General features: G+C 39.5%; 3 protein-coding genes across 15 annotated transcripts in view; 2 read left to right on the plus strand and 1 right to left on the minus strand.

The window, feature by feature from the left end:
• Positions 1 to 4,387, plus strand: part of mycbp2 (MYC binding protein 2) — an 83,122-nt gene extending 78,735 nt beyond the window's left edge. For all 13 annotated transcript variants that reach the window (XM_050049103.1, XM_050049107.1, XM_050049109.1 and 10 more), the window contains 9 exons: positions 82 to 210; positions 363 to 495; positions 600 to 703; positions 855 to 1,043; positions 1,124 to 1,231; positions 1,479 to 1,688; positions 1,763 to 1,870; positions 2,750 to 2,915; positions 3,024 to 4,387. In XM_050049103.1, coding sequence (XP_049905060.1) covers positions 82 to 210; positions 363 to 495; positions 600 to 703; positions 855 to 1,043; positions 1,124 to 1,231; positions 1,479 to 1,688; positions 1,763 to 1,870; positions 2,750 to 2,915; positions 3,024 to 3,139 — 1,263 coding nt within the window. In that variant the 3' untranslated portion in view covers positions 3,140 to 4,387. The remainder of the gene's footprint in view (positions 1 to 81; positions 211 to 362; positions 496 to 599; positions 704 to 854; positions 1,044 to 1,123; positions 1,232 to 1,478; positions 1,689 to 1,762; positions 1,871 to 2,749; positions 2,916 to 3,023) is intronic.
• A 1,264-nt stretch (positions 4,388 to 5,651) lies between these two features.
• On the plus strand, positions 5,652 to 17,413 carry fbxl3a (F-box and leucine-rich repeat protein 3a). The gene is made up of 5 exons (XM_050049117.1): positions 5,652 to 5,935; positions 7,938 to 8,318; positions 8,452 to 8,574; positions 9,382 to 9,553; positions 11,044 to 17,413. Exons 2-5 carry the CDS (start codon positions 7,938 to 7,940, stop codon positions 11,682 to 11,684), a joined length of 1,317 nt encoding a protein of 438 aa, XP_049905074.1. The 5' UTR covers positions 5,652 to 5,935; the 3' UTR covers positions 11,685 to 17,413.
• cln5 (CLN5 intracellular trafficking protein) lies at positions 15,031 to 22,322 on the minus strand. The gene is made up of 4 exons (XM_050049118.1): positions 22,105 to 22,322; positions 21,267 to 21,441; positions 19,516 to 19,741; positions 15,031 to 19,328 (listed from the first exon to the last, which is right to left on the minus strand). Exons 1-4 carry the CDS (start codon positions 22,212 to 22,214, stop codon positions 18,841 to 18,843), a joined length of 999 nt encoding a protein of 332 aa, XP_049905075.1. The 5' UTR covers positions 22,215 to 22,322; the 3' UTR covers positions 15,031 to 18,840.
• Between the last annotated feature and the right edge of the window lie 849 nt (positions 22,323 to 23,171).

The following is a 23,171-nucleotide window of genomic DNA, read 5'->3' on the forward strand; positions in this document are numbered from 1 at the left end:
GCCAAGAGCTGCACTGTGTGAAAATAACTGGCAGATGATCAAAAGAATAAAAAGTTGATGTCCTGCTCCTTTTATCCGCAGCCTATGTGTGACAATCACGACGATGGTGAGACAGCAGCCATCATCCTGTGCAACATGTGTGGCAACCTCTGCACCGACTGCGACCGCTTCCTCCACCTGCACCGACGCACGCGCTCTCACCAGAGACAGGTCAGTGTTTCCATGAGGATTCTACCACTAGTGTCAATATGAAGTCCTTCCAGGATTATGAAGGCTGTTTTTGGAATTGCTGATTTCATGGCAGCTTTTCTAAAAGATTTAAAATGAGTAGTGTTTAATTTTGTCCTTATGGCTGCATTCAGGTGTTCAAGGAGGAAGAGGAGGCCATAAAGGTGGATCTCCATGAAGGCTGTGGGAGGACCAAGCTCTTCTGGCTCATGGCTCTGGCCGACTCTAAGACCATGAAGGCCATGGTGGAGTTCAGAGAGCACACAGGTAATGAAACAGCACAGCATACCACTGTGTTTTTTAGATATATATTGCTGCGAATTAGTTTAAATTGTGTAAGTATATTAATAATAAAGTTGTTATTTTTGCAGGTAAACCAGCGTCCAGCAGCTCAGACGCCTGCAGGTTCTGTGGTACAAGGAATGGAACCGAGCTGTCGGCGGTCGGCAGTGTCTGCTCAGACCCAGACTGCCAGGTACTGAACGTCAACTCTCCACACTTGTCATCTGTGTAGTTCATTCAAATGTGATCCGTGCAATCAATTCAGTAAAATTTTTCAATCATCATCATCATATTTTAAGCCCTGTATTTCCTAAGCCTCACCAGTTTCTCTGCTGTTATCCCAGGAGTACGCCAAGCTAGCCTGCAGTAAAACTCATCCGTGTGGACACCCCTGTGGTGGAGTCAAGAATGAGGAGGCCTGCCTTCCGTGTCTGCACGGCTGCGACAAGAACACCGGCTGTCTCAAACAGGATGCAGACGACATGTGTATGATCTGCTTCACAGAGGCTCTCTCTGCTGCTCCTGCAGTACAGGTAGCTGTATACGGAGTGTTTGTCATTCAGTCGGAAGAGTTTCACTTCAAATCTCATTTAACTCCTTGTTCTGTTCTCAGCTGGACTGCACCCACGTGTTCCACCTCCAGTGTACCCGTCGTGTTCTTGAGAATCGCTGGCTCGGGCCACGAATCACGTTTGGATTCATGTTGTGTCCCATCTGCAAGGTAAGGTGTTACCTGAGCCGCTCTGATTGAGGAGATTAACTCAACAAAGAGGCTGTCAAGTGTCTCCACCACACCTTAAAGTTGATTCAGCTCAGTTTGCTGACATACTTTGTCAAAGCTCAGTCTACTGAGTGACTGTATGACTGCTTTGTTCACTGTCAACACTGTAAAATGCCGTTGACACCATACAGTAAACTCAACAGGACTACATTTATGAACATGGGCTGGTTTGTTTGTTTCTCCCCAGAACAAAATAAATCACTCAGTCATCAAGGACCTTCTCGACCCTATCAAGGAGCTCTATGAGGACGTGAGGAGAAAGGCTCTGATGAGGCTGGAGTACGAGGGTCTACATAAGAGCGAGGCAATAACTACACCAGGAGCACGCTTCCACAACGACCCTGCAGGCTTTGCCATGAACAGATACGCATACTATGTCTGCTACAAATGCAAGAAGGTACTTAAGAAACTGTAATTCATATGTTAATATGTAAAGGGGAAGCTAAAACTAATGGTTGCCCTTATCTCCAGGCCTATTTTGGAGGAGAGGCTCGCTGCGATGCGGAGGCCGGACAGGGAGATGACTACGACCCCAGTGAGCTGATCTGTGGAGCTTGCTCAGATGTCTCCAGGGCTCAGGTGGGTTAATATTAGTTTGGCAATGCACTTTCTTGCCAAGAGTTAGATGAGAGGATTGATACTGACAAGAAGTGGAAGTGTCACTAAACACCCGAAAGCCAGGAAGCCAGCCACGGAGCTCCGCTGCTGCTGTGTCAGTTTTCCAGTGAGCCAGAACTGCTGCAGCTCCGATCTGCTGCCACAGCTTCAATGTCTCATCTATTTTCTTTTCTATATTATTTTAGTAATAGCCTAGTGTCACTGCTAGAGGAGCAGACACACACATTAGCTCTATATGTGATTAGAAAAGAGCAGAGGAGCAGAATTGGTTTTTGGTCCAGCCCATCACTCCTGCAGCTTGGTCAAAAATTAAATTTAGTTATTACAGAGAAGGTAAAGTACCAGAAGATATTGGACAGAATTGTCAAATCGTTACACTCTGTTTCCATCTTCAGTCTGACATAGCGTCCACTCTGATATCCGTGGGAGAGGGGTGATGATTTTCCCTAACCAATCACAGGAGACCCACACAGCCATGAAAATGTACCTGATATGCCAGGGTTGTAAGAGTGGAGTGGAGTGAAGAAACAAACTACGATGTCAGGCGATATTAAGAAGGCATGCCCCACTTTGCTCCCTCAAACAAGCATGTTAAGCGACACTCAACTCCTGTCTGTGCAGGAGACTAGAGAGAAAGGCGCTGATTGGTTAATCGTTTGTCCCTCTTTGGCGCACATTTGCTGTTTGTTATTTCAACCGAAAATCTGTTGTTTCATGTCTTGATGCCAGACCAGAATCGGTCAACTACCAGATACCAGTATTGGTTCAAACGTGAATGGTACCCAACCCTAATGCTTAAATTTACTCTTCCTCTGATGATTCTTCTTTACTTGTCACCAGATGTGTTCCAAGCACGGCACAGACTTCCTGGAGTATAAATGCCGGTACTGCTGCTCGGTGGCTGTTTTCTTCTGCTTTGGCACCACACACTTCTGTAACGCCTGCCATGATGACTTCCAGAGGATGACCAGTGTCCCTAAGGAGGAGCTGCCTCATTGTCCTGCAGGTGCTTAACAATTCTGTTGACTACACTTTTCTGGAAAATAATAAATCATTTAGACTGACAGCAAATAACTAAAAGAGAAAAATGTCATCCTTGTCATTTTTATTACAGGGCCCAAAGGCAAGCAGCTGGAGGGTACTGAGTGCCCTTTGCATGTGGTTCACCCACCAACGGGGGAGGAGTTCGCCCTGGGCTGTGGGGTGTGCAGAAATGCCCACACCTTCTAAACTTTTACTGAAAACCAGTTTGTCTACTGTGATTTCTGGCTGATGCTGCCGAAGCTCAGCCGTGAAGCTTGGCTCTTGCATTGTCAAGTCTCCTGGACACTGGACCAGGTTTCTGTCCTGCGCCAAGAGTCCTCAGGTCTGCTCTCCTTACCAACATCAGTATCCGGGCTCTGCCACAAACATGGGCTGTGGCTCCTTTGGATTCAGAGTAACCTGAACGAAAAAAAAAAAATGAACAACAGAATTTTAAAAAAAGAAGAAAAAAAAAATAAAGAAAATATCTTGTGACGTGTTTGCATGCGGCCGTTGTATTCCCTCGGCTTCTATAGACGTTGCACACCTCCTGATCACTGAAGTGTAACAAGATTAAACATTGAATACGAAATAAATTTGCTTAAAGGCAACTGTGGATCAGCGTTGATTTAAAGAAAAGAAAAAAAACAAACGGAACAGGCCGTATTTCCAGCTTCCTAACTATAAATTTAAAATATTGTTGTATGTAAACTTTTTTCGTAATCTTGTACAGTATTCTCCACTGTCAAGTGCATCCGGGGTTGACGGACAAAAAAAGCGGAGGTGGATAAGACTGTTAAGAATACTATGTTTGGGAGGAAAATAGTGTACGATTTATCTAATCTTGTATATAATGATACTATTCAAAATAGCTGTATTCCGAAGTTGCTACTCTTCACTTCAGTTTTGTTTGATATTCTGGGTTATGTTTTGAGCCAGAACTTTTAATGAAGTGCAATACTGGGTGTGCCTCCTATTTTGCAGCTGTTTAACCTATGGAATGTATGTCAATAAAGCCACTGTACATTTTTATACAGTAGACAGTCGTAATTCCCCCCCTCTTCTAAATGTCAGATCTCTTCTGTTGTCTGGACACGAGAAGGAGGAGCCTGGCGCCTGCAGTGAATGACGGTGGATGTAAATCCTGTTTGCAGCTTGGTTGAAAAAAAAAAGAAAAGAGTACCAAAATCTTACAGTAATACAAAAACAAACAAAGAACCTCACAGTGAGACTGATTACAGCTGAACGATTAGAGGGGCCAGTCGTCACACCAAATAAAATTGTGCACCTGTAATGCTTTTCCCTAGTAGGAGGCAGGGGGGTCGGGGAGAAGAGAGTGTGGAAAAAAGCAGCTGCTGTTATATAAAAAAGCTTAATACTTGTGAATCTGCTCTGTAATATCTGTGGTGGATGGAGTTGAATGGTAATAAACCAGGTTCTCTGTTTCGCAAAGTATACATGGTGTCATTAATGAGTGGTGACGTCTCAATTAAATTATCTGCTGTAACTGTGGGCCTGTGGTTTCTTTCATAGCAGGTGTGCCCAAATTTTTATTCTTGGAGGACCATAACTGAAACTTAATGGTGGGCCAGGGGCCAAAAGCAAACACCTATTGTGGTGAATTGTGTTTTTAAAAGCCGCTGTCTCTGCCTCTCCATTGTTTTTTTATTTAATTGAAACTGACTTCCTGTGCAAAGTGTTCATATTATGAAAAAATATAATAATTAGGGATCCTACAGATTTAAAGGTATTTACCCCACAAAAGAAAAACAGCATTAACAGCAATTTATATTATTATTTCTTTTAAATTATTTGTATTCTTTTTAAACATGGGAAAACCAGCTAAAAATAAGCTGTAGACCTCTTTTTTGCAAGTAGACTGGTGCCTTGTATGCAACTCTGCAGCAGACAAATAAAAACCTGGTGCAGACTTATTTGGAACAATGTTTGAGCCCTGCTTGGGCAGGGCCAAACTGTATTTTGTAATGGCTGGTTGTTGCATCTATGCTGAAGGGGCTATTATGCTAGGGGCGGTTATGAGGGCCCTCTACAAGTCCAGGCTCAGGGGCCCATTGTTTCATAGTCTGCCTGTGGCTGCAATTTATATCAGTTCATTCAGAAACAGATAACCAATTCTTTATATCACAACAAAATGATATGTAAATCATTAAAAATATCAAAAAGGAAAAAAAAAAAATTAAGGAAAAGATGGTGTGTGTTTGACATGATCTAAAAGTGAGTCCCTTTCACTTAGGAAAATATATATATATTTTTTTATTATCTCTATTTTGAGCTTTTTACATAATGTGAACAAAAACACAGATGCAGTGACTTCTGACCAAAAGTTCAATGTACATCTATAATATTTAACATTATAAAGAAATGTTTCACTGGATAAAATCTGTAGGTCAATTTAAATTAAACTTATTCCCCTTGTTTGTTAGAAGAAACTTGTTGTAAGGACCAAACTTTCCTCCAGTAAATATCATAAGAAAAGAATATATATTAAAATGAAATAAAAAATAATAAAATGTTGCTGCAGGAGTAGAAACCATGTTGTCTTGAAACAAAGCCCTTATTCTGGAGTTGATAGCGCCATTAAAGGGAAACAAGACAAGACAATGGCTGACATATGTGTGTATTATTTTAACCACAGAGTGAGCCATCTTCCTTACACAGACGATCTTTACCAACAGCCATTTCGCTTTGCATTTCCCATGATGCACCGCTGCTGTCACAACAACACTTCGCCATTTCAGAATCAGGGGGGCCGAAACAACTCCCGCGAAGGAATTAGGTCAACCGAGTGGAGGTGCCACGCTTCATTGAAAACATCTCTTACCTCTTCTTTAGCGTCAGACGGCTTGGCTACCGGGTTCCGATGCGTGTTATCTGGTTGGTGCGGATGAGCTTTCCCAGCGTGGGCCCGGGCTGAAGTGTCAAGTGTCAGTTGTCGGATTTTTCTGCTAACAGCTAGCAAGCTAGCTGTGTGTAAACAACAAGGTAGGATGGGTGGCAAAGCTGGCTAGCTGTTTTGGTTAGCTGTTTTGGCTAGCTGAGTTGTAGTGAAATAACTCAGTAGGAAACTAACTGCGGGTCATTCTGTTAAAGTGTCGAGTATTATATGGACTATATATCATTATGAGGCTCGAGTTTGTTTCATAGCTAGCTTAAAATACAATTAACGTTAATACTAGCTAAGTAAGCTAACAGCTAGTTACCTTAATTGACACTGTCACTGCGTTAGCTAGCTCGGTGAGTCATGTAAGCAATGCCTTCATTCAGTTTAACCCGGTCATTGATGCACATAGCTAAGTTTCAGCTATTTGATACTGATTGAAATGTTTTATCTTGCGTGTAATTTCAATATATTGACGGTTACATGCTCAAGCATGGTCTCGGGCTAATGTAGTTTAACGTCATATCAGATGACAGATACATTGTGTCAGATACAAGCAGTGCCAGATGTAACGGTACTGTGTAATAAAACAACTTCATATATATATATTTTTAGAAAATCTGGAACTAACTTAAACTATTTACATCTTTCATATATTGACCATGCTCTCCTAGGGTGTCTGCAGTCCATTAAAAGGTCTTAAAATGACTTAAATTCAGTTTAGTAGACTTAAGACCTCAAAGGTCAATAAATAGTTTTGAATAAGACTTTGTGATATCTTAAATGCAACAAACATATTATCTTATTTAATTTAGCCATCTTTTAATTTCTCATTGTCTGATGAGTCAAGCCTCCTGCGTGAAAGCCCACATTTCTGTTGTTAGAAAATCTGAAACAAACAGTGTCTTTTTAATTCATTCTTGCACTTACCTGTTGGCAAAATATAGATTAATCTAACTCACTTTAATAACCATGTTGCTACATCAAACCTACCATTGCATGGTACTTCATATATACTGCTTACCTGTAGTGCTTGAAGAAGAAAAAAAAACATTATTTGTCCAAAAATCAATCTTAAATTTGCTTCAAAAATGATCTTGAAAAGGTCTTATAAAGCATTTTTAATATAGGCGTCAGATACCTGTAGATACCCTGTTTCATTTTGTTCTAAAATGAACCTATCCATATCAAAATGTAAAAACAGTAAGTATTGACGCACACTTTGAAACAGCTGTATGATACATAAAGGATTCATGGATACATCTACATATGTTTAAATTTACAAGTGAAAGCACACCTCTACATTTACATGAAATATCAAAGGGTGTGATTTTTATACTTGATAGATAGATAGATAGATATTTTATTGATCCAGAGGGAAATTTAGGCAGCCAATAACTAATGACACATACAAAACACAGAAACGCAAGGTAATAGAGAAGATAAACACATGACTAAAAACATACAAGAAAAAGCTGTGAAAATGATAGTCTGACCACCAAGACTACTACAGAGCTGTTAATAAAATAGATGTGCTAATGGCAATACTGCTTATGTAGATCTTGACAGTGCAGGTATTGCAATGTAAGGAGATTAAATTGATATGTAAGGGCAGTGCAGGAGTAATGACGGCTATGGATAATATAAAACACAAATGCTAAAGCTAATTAGTCAGTGACTTGAAGTCCATTTTTTTTCTCTGAAGGTGTTAAAAAGTAAAATTCATGTGAAAATTTGAAATGTAAAAAGTAGGTAAGTATCTAAATAAATACAAATGCAAAGGTTAACATAACCATTAAGTGAATGACAGTCCAGCAGCCTATGTCAGAGCACAGGTGAGCATTTAAATTATAGGGTGTGTTTGTTTTGGAGAAGGAGAGACCTCTGCAGATAATGCAACTCCAGGTAGAAACCTTCTGAATGTCTAGATCTTAAGTTATATATTTGGAGAGGGGATTGAAATTTGGAACATGCAAGGTGAAACTGTGACTGTTTGGATCTACTTTCACATCAGATGGAGTTAAACTGAACTGACTTAAAAATCTGTATAATTGCTGTCTAGTTATGTGCTGGACTTTAACAGTGTTATTATCTCCATTTTTCAAGATGAAGCGGATGAAAGGAGGAGAGGAGGACAGCAACAGCTCCTCCAGTAACAGCCCACCGGAGGCTTGCAAGAAGGTACGGAAGCAGACGGGCGAGGAGTCAGAAGCAGTTGTGGTCAGTGAGTCACCACAGAGTGACTGGGCACGACTGCCTCAGGAGCTCCTGCTACACGTCTTCCAGTACCTTCCACTGCTGGATCGGGCTTATGCCTCTCAGGTGTGCCGCGGGTGGAACCAGGCTTTCCACATGCCTGAGCTGTGGAGATGCTTTGAGTTTGAGCTCAACCAGCCAGCCAGCTCTTACCTGAAAGCCACACATCCAGACCTCATCAAGCAGATCATAAAGAGGCACTCCAACCACCTGCAGTATGTCAGCTTCAAGGTAAGGGTGGAAAAGTGGTTGTGTCTGTGTCAGAATATGAGTTCTGACACTGGGCTTTAGTGTCAGAACAATTTGCAGGCACGATCGTTCATGTTCCTGAAGTGATGTTCAGTCTTTGCTTGTACTTTTCCAGGTGGACAGCAGTACAGAGTCTGCAGAAGCAGCATGTGACATCCTTTCACAGTTGGTGAATTGCTCACTGAAGACCCTTGGGCTCATCTCAACAGCCAGGCCCAGTTTCATGGAGGTTCCAAAGGTACAATTAACTTTATCCCCAAGGGGGCTGAGTCAGATATATGAGGAAAATCAAAGGAATTCTTGTCACTGTAGTTTAGAATTAAATTTTAATATACACTGCCAATGCCTTTCTATGGTGGTGTCCTTAAAGCTGAGACTCAGCATGTTGACTGGATAGGCTTTGCATTCTCCTCTTATCTGAGCATGCGGCTGTAAAGCAGCGTCTGTTCCCATGCACAGCCAAGGACAAAGATGTTATTGCTTCCAGGGCCTCAGAAGGACACAGGATGTTATTTCTGCAAGTTTTATTTTGTCTGTCTCTGTGCACTGTGAGATTCTTTTTATGAACTCTTTAAAAATCAAACTACCCTGGGAAGCTGTCACCACATGTCCACTCACACATGTACAGTCTACAATACAGGTGCGGTTCTGTTTTATATGGCTCACACATCCTGTAGTTATCACACTTGAGGTACAATGAAGTGCACCAAGGCTCAAGAGCAATTGTTCAGTTAGTAGTTGTTGACCAAACCTGAGGAGGCAGAGTGCGGCAGCTGATGCACCCACACAATGGACACAAAGACTTGTTGCAATGTGTTCTCACCTTGTTTAACTTGTTTGCCACATCTTAAAAGATATCTCTCTAAATCTGGAAGTAAATAACAGATCTGGACAGGCTTGCGTGAGAAAAAGACGTTTGCTCATTGTATTCTAAACCTTTAAATACATGAACTTTGAAATGTTATAAATGTAGTGATCTAAATTTATCATGTTAGTTTTTTATTGATTATTATACTTGTCTTTTGCTGTCTTTATCCCTCCACAGTCTCATTTCATCTCAGCTCTGACCGTGGTGTTTGTCAACTCCAAATCGTTGTCTTCACTGAAGATTGACGACACGCCGGTCGATGATCCATCTCTGAAGGTGCTTGTGGCAAACAACAGTGACACCCTGAAACTGCTGAAAATGAGCAGCTGCCCTCACGTCTCCCCTGCAGGTACAGAGAGCGCAATGTCTTTAGTAGCTGTTTTAGTGCTTAAGATAAGAAGAAGCAGCTTTGTCATGTTTGTTTTGTTTTGTTTTTTATTGTGGTTTTTGGATAATATTCAAAGCAAAATATTTTCAAGTAGGGCTGCCACGATTAATCTACTAATCGATGACTAATCGACTATTAAAATAATCGGTGACTATTTTAGTAGGCGACTAATTGGTTTGAGTCATTTTTCATAGAAAAGCACTATAAAAGTACCCCAAAATACTCTTATTGCAGCTTCTTACATTCAGATATTGGCAGCTTCACACACACTCCTGTGACAGTGAACTAAAACCCTTTGGCGTGAGTATGAAACAAGACATTAGATGACATAATTTTGGGGTTTGGGAGAGACAGACCGACATTTTTCAACATTTTAACACATTTTTTCGATGAAATGATTAGTCGACTAATCGAAGAAATAATCGACAGATTAGTCGACAATGAAAATAATCGTTAGTGGCAGCCCTATTTTCAAGCCATGTCTGTGTTGCACTTTCAGTCATATGTTTTCGATTTAACTTCAAAAATATGAGTCACGAGGCTGTGTGTGTTTTCCATCCAGTGGCTTATTCAGAGCCTGTAATTTTTGGTCTGCCCTCGTACAGTGTTGTCATTTCATGTGGTGGAAAGGCAGAAGTCGTATGATATATTGTGAATGAACTGTATTCTGTTTCTCCCTCTTGCATACATTTTCCTGGAACTGGTGTTTAATTGTCAGCATGATAATGACTGCTGATTCAACTGCAACATTTCTGGCGAATACAGTCGACCTTTGAATTGTTCAGGAGCAATATTTATCACCAGGGATATTCCTAATGACTTAATTCCCAGATGTTTTGCACCATGCATTAAGAACATGGCACATTATCCTACAAAACATGACAACTCACTTAGTCAAAGTTACAGTGTATTTAACGTCCTGACTCATCTTTATTCAAAAACACTTGCGCTAACTCTGTCATGCATGAGTGTGCATGCAGATTGACACACACATGTCGAGGCTTCTCAGGATCTCCCACACGCCCAAAAGCACCACTCTCATTCAGCCTAGTGAGAAGACATCCAGGCAGTGTAAGTGTGTCTCGGACATTCTTTCCGCGTTGACGCAGCTGTCCGTGGTTTCATCCACTGAGTCAGAGAGCACGTGTGTTTGTGTGTGTGTGAAATGCAGACAGAGAGAGGGAGAGCCGTTGATGATCAGAGCTGCTAGTTAGTTGCATGCTAATCCAAACTTATTTTCCTCTGGGTATCTTAGTTATAAGATCAACCAACTAGTATTTCCGGTGCCAATTAGTGAGGGTAGCAACATTTGATCGACTACCTGACTAATCGTGCACATTCCCTATTTTTCACCACTGTTACTCGCCGTGTTTTCAGGAATTCTTTATCCTTTGCAGAAAAGAGAAAAACTCACAATGAGTTGGATTAAAAAAATCTGTTCATGTTTGCAGGGATCCTGTGTGTGGCAGACCAGTGTCACGGCCTGAGAGAGCTTGCACTAAACTACCACCTCTTGAGTGATGAACTCCTGCTGGCCCTGTCCTCGGAGAAACACGTCCACCTGGAACACTTGCGGATCGACGTCGTGAGTGAGAACCCCGGCCAGCACTTCCACACCATCAAGAAGAGCAGCTGGGATGCCATGGTGCGGCACTCGCCCAAATTCAACCTGGTCATGTACTTCTTCCTCTATGAGGATGAGTTTGTCCCTTTCTTTAATGACGAGATCCCGGTCACGCACCTCTACTTCGGCCGCTCAGTCAGTAAGGAGGTGCTGGGCCGCGTTGGACTTCACTGCCCTCGTCTTGTGGAGCTGGTGGTGTGCGCCAACGGCCTGCGTCCTCTGGACGAGGAGCTGATCCGCATCGCCCAGCACTGCACCCAGCTGTCAGCCATCGGCCTGGGCGAGTGCGAGGTGTCCTGCAGCGCATTTGTGGAGTTTGTCAAGATGTGTGGGCGCAGGCTTTCTCAGCTGTCCATCATGGAGGAGGTGCTGATTCCAGATCACAAATACTCCCTGGATGAGATCCACTGGGAGGTCTCAAAGCACCTGGGCCGCGTCTGGTTCCCGGACATGATGCCGACCTGGTAAAGCGAAGCCAAAGAGGCACACAGAGTTCAGTGCGTCTAGTGTCGTGGTGTGGAACATTCATGGCCTCCATGTTTGCATAGAAAAGCCTTTAAATGCTCAGCTGTAGTGGAATGTTTGGTGCTAACATGGAGGGCATAAACTTGCTAAGCTCCTGTGTGGAGGGTAGGGTAGGGCAGTGATGTGATGTTGCACCTGACTGCTACACAATGCTATCATGACATGCAAACACCACAAAAATCTCTGCCTGCTAGCTTCAAAATAGACTGTGGAATCCTGTTTTGCCTAATCTGAAGACAGAACTCGCGAAGCCGGCTTCTTTACATATTGAACAATCAGCGCACAGACCAGTAGGTGGAAATATTGACTAAAAAACAATGTTTTTATAACTGCAAATTGAGTTATATGGACATTGTAGCTTGGTTGTGATAATCTATATATGAGAGATGAGTGTATGTGTATGTATGCATATGTGAGTGTGTGTTAAACGTTTTTTTTTAACATTGTGGAGTCATTTGAGACGATTAGGTGCACAGTTGCATGTTGTAACACTACCACTTGGCCTGTCTGAGATAGCAGATCTGCACTCTAACAAAATATGGCATTGGACGTTTTCAAACGGCTGTGATGTTATTTGTACATAGCATGTGACAGAAGGTGTTTTGCAGGTGTAGTCGAAGGGGAGGATTCACTTAATTTTTGCAGAAGTGGCTGGGTCCGACACCGCCATTTTAATTCAGTCATAGACAGCGGCAGTGGTGTTGACGACATCTTGCTTTTCCTCCTCGCCTGAGCTCAGTCATGCATCAAAATAGAAGACATGATTGTTAAAAATGTTGGAAGTTGGCCGAGGGAGACAGTAAAATGTGTATATAGGTCTCTATCTTTGTGACGTGAAGGTGTACAGTGTTGATGTCATGGGTTTTTATTTTCTCCTGATTATGCAGATTTTTTTGTTCTTTTCATGCATAGCACATCGATTGGCTGGACAAATGAATTACTCAGTTTAGTTTCAAAGAAGGGTTCTGTACAGTAGATTATTTTAAGCACCTTAAATAAATACCAAATGATAAGCGGGACAAAACAAGTCCCTTTGACCGAACGAAAATAATCTTTATAATGCTTAAATTTAGTAGGTGGACCCAGTTTTCAATGATGATTACTCACACTGTACTGAGGTTCTGTTGAATCAGATACTGTGGACAGTTTATTGAAGTAATAGAGTTATAATTACTCATATAAAAAATAGATATAATTTTTTTATGTAAATATAGATAGTGCACAGATAGTTTGAATTTGGAGGTAGAGATTGCTTCGCAATAATTCAATAGACTTGTCTCTGTAGCTATTTGCTTACAATGCACCCTGGGAATGATCAGACAGAGCGTGTTTTTCCAGCCTGACGCAACTTTTCCTCATTGTTTTCAATCAGTGCGAACCGTATCGCTCGCTGATTTTGCTTTGCTGAGTGCCTCACATTTTTGTAGGTGCACCCTGAACGCCTATTAGATGAAAAAATAGAAACTCTGAGCAGAAAAGCGAATGACATGAGTGGCATTTTTTTCCTGTTGTCCAATCAAATGAACTGAGAGGCAGGCCTTCTGTGGGGGTGTAAAGTGTTGGTGCATGCAGGCGAGCGTGACCATCGCCTGCTGAGGCGATATTCGTGCTGAATGTGTGCAGCGCCGATTTGATGCACATGGAAAGCTAGCTTGCTCGCTAATGTTAGCTAGCTTGCTAAAATGACTATAGCAAAATCTGATATTTTCAGTGTTGTTAGGTTCCATGCCTGTCTCCTGACGCATCTCCCATGCTGTTTGAGTTTTTCATAGCCAATATCATACAGCATCAGCCCATTGGGTACAGGAACAATCAGTGACTGCTCCACACATGTTTCTTTGCCATGGGTTGAGGCTGTGACTTCACTAAATTTGAACTCCACGTGATGTGAAGATGCGAATTTGCTTTGGCCGGAAGCAAATGTTGTATTTGCCCCCTTTGCTCGCATTGAAGGGAAGTGAACGGGCGGCAAATATTTGCCAATGATAATTTCACTCACGTGTGACCATCCTCTTAAGCTAATGCTCACTTTCATCATCGCCCTATTAGTCAAGCTGCAAGACACATCTTGATCTGACCAATTTGTAGCCTCAACTACTTTTATAATGTTTTCTCAGCTGTAGTTAGGCCCGACGCTTCACAGCAGGTTGTCAAAGTGTCCACAAATAAACCCTGAACCAACCATCATCCACGTGAAGCTCCTGGACCAGCTGCTGGTCCCTCCTGAGGGTCTCATGTACCCACACAGGTCTCCGTTGACCTGTGTCCAGTTCCCAAATGCCCTCTGCCTGTCCATTTTTTACGCAGATTTTAAGATACAGATCTGCGAATTAGCCTCACAACAAATTAGCGGTTCGTGGTTGCAACAATAATAAAAAAGACGCAGCAAGCTACAAAATGCGCCCTCTGTCTGATCAGGTCTGAACCCTCTGTGTGTCCCAGGTGCATTAAATGAGTTTATTTCCCTATTAAGAGGTTTCATTTGTATCTTCTGCTATTTGCCTGTTCAAGCTCTAAACCCTGGCTCTATGTTGTGAATACCTGCCCTCCTGTTAGCCCACGTTCTGCTCTGTATCATGCAACCACATCGTACATACAGGAGAGGATGCAGTATTCATGTTGTCATTACCAACACTATCTTTGCAGACATCGCCCCTGACCATAAAACATCCATTCATTTCAGTCGAAAGAGATTTGGCAAGTCAGATGAGTGAAACAAAAGTTTTTTTCCTTTAAGAAGGAAGTCAAAAGGATTCTGTATATAAAATGCTGTGTGTTTGATTATTCTGAATAGAAATGCACTTATTTCTTTATTTCGCCCTCTGTCAGGGTTTGAAGTTTCCTTAACCGGCGGCTTGTGTCTTTTATAAAACCAGAGTGCGAGTTATCCTTTACTAGATGGATCTTTTTCATACTGTAGTCACTAGAGAAGATGAGCTATGTAATTTATTGATATGGATACTGCTTTTGTAATTAATTTGTGTTTTTCAGTTATTCAAAAGAAGCAATCATGATAATAACCAGCAAGCAGATAAGACCAGCAGCGCGAGTAGTTTTTCTGGATTTGACAGTTTCACCTCTGTCACTACGATTTTGTTGCATGTGGGTGGTCCACAAGTTTAGAGTCCACTGTCATGAGCTTTTAATCATGCATCAACAAATGAGAGATTTTAACAACTAATTTTAATCCAAAACAACAGAGTCATTACTTTAAACATGTATTACTTATAAGTAATATTACTCATTATTCCCTGATAAAATTAATTAGTTATACTACTTGGTATATTACTTTTTCGCTACACCCCCAAAAACTGTTAATTGCATCTTTCCTTCTGTAATTTCAGACTTGCATACCTCTGTGTAAATGTCAGGATGATTTCTGGTAAGCACAGCTGAGGCTGGACAGCTTGTAAATTATTTTTTTATCAGGGCTCTGTTGCTTGTGACCGGTATTTTAGCAAGGAGCTGTTTGAAAAATAGAGAGTCAGTCATGGAGATAGGCAACTTTTTATTCATCACATTTTGGCCACAAGCTTTCCCACTGTCAGGTACATCCTGTTTTTCTGGTCTGGAAATAGTTTGGAGTTAACTGATTGTTTGAACATAAATTGTTTTGGCTTTTGTTTAAAATATGTCAATGAAAATCCCAAAACATTTTTTTTTTTAAATTTAAAATAAGTTTCTAGTATCACTAATTGAAAATCTTGTGCTGCGCTGTGTGACAGTTGAAATGTCAGTAGTGTCACATGATACACATCAGCATATGCAGCCAGTTGGTGGTGGGAATGTCTAATGAGCAAGTAAAGTTAGCAAGTGCTAGTGTTATCTTATCTGCAAATGCCTGGGAAGACTGAATTTAATAATTTATGGCTTTCAAATGACAAATATAAAACATGGCTCAAAAGAGAGGCAGACCATAGCTGCACCAAAACGTTTGACGTTTCCAACATGGGGGAGGAGCTGTGGTCAGCCATGCTAAAAGGAAAAACATTAAGACAACCAAAAGGCGGCACAAAGGTCTGCCAACCTGTTTTAAACTACTTAAAAAGTAATGCAAACAGAATACATTATTATGGAAAATTTGTGGAAAAGTTTGGAAAATTCATTGGTAAAAATATGTGTGAAACCCTGTTAGCCTGCAGCTGTCCAAGATTAAAATCCTGTTCTGGGTGTTCAGCCAGGGTAGAGCTACAGCCATCCTACAAGGAGGGTGTATTTCTGCAAGCTTTATGTGATTGCACTGTCGGTCATACTAGGTGGTTCAGGAGGTTTGAGGTTGTGTTTTTCACTGTGGAAATAGTCTTAGTACGACTAACTGGAACGATGACGTTCTTGTCATCTTTTCTCCTGACAAAATATAAGTAATGGCAATATTTTCAGCTCCTGAATGTAAATGTTTTCATCTTTCAGACATGCTTGCTGCTTGGTGACGTGCATGTGCGATGATTTTGAAAATGAAGTCAGGGATGTAATTGGTTGACTTTCAAATCAGTAGGGGGTGACAACAAAAGTAAGGCTGTTATAAGTTTATTTTGGGGGTAACTGTAGTAATATTACTGACATTTTAGTAGTAATGTGTTGAAAGGAAAAGGTAATACTAGTGATGTCTCCAACACTGCTTAAAGGTTACACTCATGTTAATAAATCAAACCCTGCACTCTCAAATGGCACAAAAAAACCCATAGTAGGTCTACAGCTGTTGAATTTCAGGAAGAGAAATAGTGCTGACCTCTATGGCTTTCTCTTCACAGTCACCAGATCTGATTCTATCTGATCAAATTCATGTGAAAGTTAATTTAACATCGGATGAAACTTTTCTCAGGCTTAAAGAAAAACCCGCCAAAATAAAAGAAAAACGTGCAGAAAGGGGTAGAAAGTCAATCAAATAATACGAAATTATTAGCAAAAATCACAATCAAACTATTAAAAAATGTCATTAATACATGTCATCAGAAGATAGATAATTCGACATCATATGTATTTTCATTAAAAAGTTATCAGTAGTGGACAAACTTTTGGACCACACCGCATGTCAACGGCATCTAGATTTTCGTTTTCTACCAGACTTCATTCCTTCGATCCTTGTCGTACTACACGTCATGTAACCAAACAGTAACGTAGATTAAAACTGAGACACACGCTGCAGGAAGTGCAAACTCTAGTTTCATTGGACTGACCTAACAGTCTATTGATGAGTAATCGGTGTCTTTATCACTGACGTTAGATACCTGTGCTGATCGTCTGTGCTCTCGTGCATTAGCATCTCAGTGGTACAGTAACATATCTCCTGATTTATCTCTCAGAATTTGTGCAGTGCGTTTAACGGTTGCGGTGACAGCAGCTCTAAAGTGAAGGTTGTGTCTCAGTACTGTACTGGTTTAATCATTTTCCTGTTATTGGCTTTTATTGGGAGAATTCAGTTAAACACAGATAAGAGGCATCTTAATGAGGTGTGTCGTCAGCGACTGTCATTTGAACCTGATTTTTACAGAGAGTCCTCCAGTGAAGTTTCATTAGGAGTAAACTGGTGTTGACAACGCTGTCCTTTTAGTTTTGCTTCTGTATGACAAATGCTTTGTCTACTTTGCTTAACTGGTCACCTGTCTTGAAATTAAATTTATTGTTTTGGACATATGATCTTATACTGGTTAATAAAAATTTGTGAATGTAAACTTTGCATGTCATTTTATTGTTTTCTAAACACTCCAGTCATTACAGTTATTAAATAAAATGCACGAGTAGGCTCTGTGAAATGTTATGCAATTAAAAAAAATTGAAAACCAAGTTGACATATTTAACAGGGGGGGGAAAAATCTATACATACAATTAACCTGAACAAATCTGAATGTTAAACATTAAGGCCACACCTGATGAGCTGATTAATTGACACTATATTAATGTGACACATCAGTGCAAAATCCTAATAATCAAAAAGTATCTTTAGTGCTTACATTTGGAGTTAAAGCGTAAAAACATCTGAAAATACCACTAAAATATTAGAAATGCAGAACATACAGTCCTTGTTGGAGTCACATTGGTGAGCGTCACTTCCTGTGCATTTGCAATACTTTGTGTTTGTATTTATCAAACATCTCAGAACCTCTGCTGGGAAATGTGCCCAACTTGCAATAGTTTAAGAGTATGACATGGGATAGTTACGATATTCATGATACTCACGACAGATCCAGAAAAACTTCTGATGTAGTTTTCTGTCCTTTAGTTGTCATGATGGAGGGAATAATTATTTCACTACTGTAAACTGTGAGTAGTTTGTTTCTATAGATGGAAAAATTCATAAAGTAAGTATTTTCTTTTCTCTTTTGTGTTAAAAGAATCCCTTTTCTTCCAGTACCTGAGTAGTTTACAGTATTAAAGTACCTGCACGAGCTGGGAAAACATCTGACCTCTTCAACTGGTGCAGAAAAACTTACAACACGTCATCCCATCTCATGCACATAGACCCTGCCAAACTTGACATCATAAACCTTGTAAATGGGTCTCTTTGTATTTCCTGTGGGAATGTTTTGCTGTGTTTGTGAATGACATCATCTGTCAGGAAGTAAACATGGATCCAAGCTGTTGCCTAGCAATCCAACTCCAGTGAAAACCTCTAGAGAATAAACTTTGCACACATTTCCCGCTATGAGACATTTGATCGATACAGACTGGTCACATTCCATACAGAGAAAAAGAGTAGTCAATTAATCAGTTATAGCATTGACTGAAAATTTCTCAAGCACTATTTTGTTCAATAAATAGAAATAATCTCACCACAGGGTCCATTTAGTGGACTTCTCGTACATGTTGGCTCAAGATTTGACTTTCAAATGCAGCAGTGCACCAACAGAGGGAGGGAAGAGGAGGACTGCAAGCTGACAAATGGATGTAAACAGCACAATTTAAAATAAAAAATGTTTTATGCGCATTAAATGGTTGAAAAAAGCTGGATTAATAATTTGTTAAAGTCATTCATGAAGCAAGAATAACTTCTCAGTCACTGTTTTAAATTCTGAAACGTGCACTTCTGATGTTTGTCTTTGCTTCTTGTTGTTAAAATCTTTGGTTTTGGCTTAATAAACAAAAACATTAATTATTTATGTCATGGTAAAGGCACCTCTTCATATGTAACACGCACATATGGAGGCTTCATGGGCAGATGCCAGTACTCGAAGTTGTAGTAGAGGTAGAAGCTCTTGTCCAACACCACCTTCTCATACGCCTCCAGCAGACTGATGACCGCCTCTGTGAACGACTGGTGCGGTCTGAACGTGTGGTAAAATTTACGGATGTCCACGGCCAGATTCTTCAGGGCGGGCTGTCCGAAGATGGCGCTGTCGTTACCGAGGTAGGTGGGCTCTCCGCTGTACAGGTAGAGCTTGGTGTAGTTGGTTTGTGACCTGCTGGACAGCTTGGCTCCCAGCTCGGTCAGCTTCCTGAATGTGCGGTGGACGAACTGGGAGCAGTCGTAAGACTCGAACCACACTGTGGCGTTGGGGCCGGGGTCGGAGAGCACAGTCCACGTCTCATAGTAGATCCCGGTCTCGTTGTCGTCCTGGATCCACTGGGCCACGTCGTTGAACTGGTTTCCTGGACAAAGACATATTAAAGTATTTTAATTCCAGAGAGGTGTCGAGCAGAGAGTCCAAGCTTTGGTTCCAGTTTTCCCCACAGTCCAAAGACATACTGATTAACTGGTGACTCTAAATTGGCCGCAGGTGTCCACTCTCACTTTTATTTTGGCCTCTATGAGCAAAGACACAAGATGAAGTCTCACCTGTGAGTTCTCCTATTTTCTCCAAGGTGCCATTTTGGGACCAGTGTAAGTCATCGATGCCTTCAAAGAAGCAGGCAGCTCCCTGGTTGCACCAGAAAGGAGCGTACATGTCAGGTCTGAGGTGAGGGAAGGTGCAGTTCCCCAGCTGAAACAGCTCGTACCACTCCACAGTGAAGTTGGCCCCAGTTTCTGAGCTGCTGAACCCGATGGCATCGTGCATGATGTGCTGTGAACCGAGCAGAAACATTACATTAGCTGTGTGTGTGTGTGTGTGTACAGACATCTGGAGAGAGTGAGCAGCTGTGTTTCTATGAATAAAGTCACAAGTTGCACTTCCATTTTAACAGCTCTGCTATGTTTTTGGTAATTTGGTAATATTTTACCAATATTTTTCACTGACAAAAGCTCAAAAGCTGTATTTCAATACTGATATTAATTAATTTTATTTTATTTATTATTGTTATTTTGTTTATTATTCATTTTTTAAATTTGTTTTTTATTAATTTTGATTAATTTTAATACTTAAATTAATCAATAGTGAACACAGGATGAATTACTTTACGTAATAAAAAAAGGTACATTTAAAACAAAATCCTTACACAGTGACACATTTCTTATTTCAACTTGAAAACTACGATTTTCAAGTTCATTAATATTAATAATATTAATAATAATAATAATAATAAAATTAATAATGATAATACAAAAAGAAAAATAACAGTTCCAACTAATTTCTGCTTTCAACAAAAAAGACAAATTATTTTTAGTGTTGTCAAAAATATTCATTTATCAATATACATAATTCTGAATATTTCAAACAGTTCCAATACTGATTTTCTGCAGTATCAACACACCTGTGCCAGCTGCACGTTCACATTCATTCTGCTGTTCTCTGCTACTAACCAAGAAAATCAAAGTCACTGTCATTATGTTATAGCCTTGTTATTTTTATCTTTTAATACCTTTTTTAAATGTTATGCCTTCAATATCAATGTTCTCCATGGTATCAAAATGGTATTGATATTTTTCCAGGGTACTGTATTAAAGTCTGCGGTAATTAAATGAAATGAAATACTTACAGGAGCATAGTCTGGTGTGTGGACTCTATTTTTTTCCTCTCTTGGATGATCTCTTGTCCAGTAGTTTTTAAAAATGTATTAATTGATTTTTTATTGTCTGGACATATGTGCTTCTCTAAACTTATTGTATCTAGGGTTGCAACGGTATGAGATTTTCACAGCACGATAACCATCTCAGAGGATATCACAGTATCACAGAATTATTATCATTATCAGTCAGAATGGCCCTTAAAGTAATGGAAATGGAAGGGTTATTGCTGGTTGAACAAATGTTAAATTACTATATTTGAAACTTGAAACCATTTTTTAAATGGATGTCCATGTAGAAAAAGTCTCCCCTTAGAAAATAATATACACAGTATGATAACCATCAACATTAATATCACAGTATACCTTGAAAGAGGTATACCATTGCAATCCGAATTGTATCCAAGTTAGAAATTCCAGTATGACACTAATTCTTTTTGTGATTTTATTCAGGACTACAACATACAGACAGCATATTCCTTCAGATTTATTCTGATTTTAGTCCAATAAGTCCAAAATTAAACTACAGCACATAAAGATGATGTATCTTCAGCAGCATCACCAGGTTTTTTGATGCGTTTCTACAGAAAGTGACCTCAACATGGTGAAATATCAGCTGATAACAAGAGGATTAAACGTACTTACAATTTTCCCCAGCAGATCTCCATACTTGAATTCCCACACGGGTGTTTGCAGTCGATAAACTGAGATGACATCGCTGTCTCTCATGTAGGGGATCCGTCCATCTCTGTCTCCAGTGGGACAGAACGGGTAGAGGGCTTCACAGTAAGAGTCCACATCAGGGCGACGATCAAACCGTCTGTGGATGAAGATTATTGAAGCATTAATGTGTGTGCATCACTTTAATATTGCAGGCTATGAATGTGGGGATAATTTTCATTTATTCATATTTTATATATTAACTTAAAATACTGCTGGATAGTTTGAGAATTTCCCCCTAGGTATCAATCATGTCTTATTGATGTAACAATTAATCTAGAAAGCAGCAAGTAAATAAAGGTATATTTGTGTCTGACATGTGGTGTTGTAACAGCACAGTATAAAGTACCATAAAATGGAAATACTCAAGTAAAGTACAAGTATTTAACAATTAAACTTAAGTATTTGAGTAATTGTACCTATTTTTCCCCCACTGATCAAATTCAAAACAGCCATTGTTCAAAACTTGTTGTCTCACACGTCACTCAAATTAGATTTATCATGTGCTGCTGAGATGCTCCAGAGTCCAGAGTTCCCAAAGTCATATGAACGCACCACACATAACTTGGACCTCAGATCAGCTAAAAGTCCATTTACACTAAATAATGAACAATAATCTTATCCGAACACTTAGTCAATCGAAAGTTAGGTCAGAAACTTTAACGTTTAAACTTTCACCAAACAGATACGTTATTATTTTCTAGCTGAATCTATCGCAACAGAGCAGAAACAGCATGTAGAGTAAAGGTTTATGTCTTCCTACCTGTAGGGAACGGGCCACTGCTGCTGTCCATTATGACTGAACTCAGCAAGAACACGTAGAAACAGCAGCAGCAGCAGGTTTAAACACACAGCAGCCTCCGAGTGAGTCATGTTAGAGCCCCAAAAACTGACAGAGGAAAGAAGAAGTTAGCGTCTCAGCCAGAAAGCGCTCCCATGATCCCTCTGCACGGACTTCCTCATTACTGGTCACGTGGTTTTGTTGATGATTTGAAAAAAAAAAAAAAAAAATCACATGACGGAAGTTACCCACGTGAAAGTTGTACAAACATGCAGAAATAGGTTTGAAAATATAAATAAATAAATTAATAAATATGAATACACGCGGAAATAAACTAATACAAAATAAATATAAAAAGAAATCAATACATTCAGGAAAATATAAATAAATATTAACACACGTGGAAATAAATTAATACAAAAAGAATTATAAAAGAAATCAATAAATGCAGAAAAAAGTTTTAAAATATAGATAAATATTAACACCCATGTAAATAAATTAATCCAAAATCAAATATTAAAAGAAATCATTAAATGCAAGAAAAAGTTTAAAAATATAAATAAACACATAAATAAATAAATAAATATATATATGTATATATATATATATATATATATATATATATATATATATATATATAAATGTTAATACATGTGGAAATAAATTAATACAAAATTGAATAGAAAAAGAAATCAATAAATCCAGAAAATAAGTTTAAAAATATAGATAAATAAATATGAATGCATGTGGAAATAAATTAATACAAATTAAATATAAAAGGAAATCAATAAATGCATAAAACAGTTTAAAAAATTAAATAACTGAATGAATAAATAAATAAATAAATATGAATGCATGTGGAAATAGATTTATACAAAATTAAATATTAAAAAGAAATCAATGAATGCAGAAAATAAAATATAGTGTCACTTTTGAGAGCAATACCCTAGGATTAACTTGGACAAGATTATATTGAATCAATTACTAGATATATAATAAATAATAATAAAAATAATAATAATAATAATGATAGTCATAATAATAATAAT

This window comes from Epinephelus moara, chromosome 7 (assembly GCF_006386435.1).
Source record: "Epinephelus moara isolate mb chromosome 7, YSFRI_EMoa_1.0, whole genome shotgun sequence".
Classification (NCBI taxonomy): Eukaryota; Metazoa; Chordata; class Actinopteri; order Perciformes; family Serranidae; genus Epinephelus; species Epinephelus moara.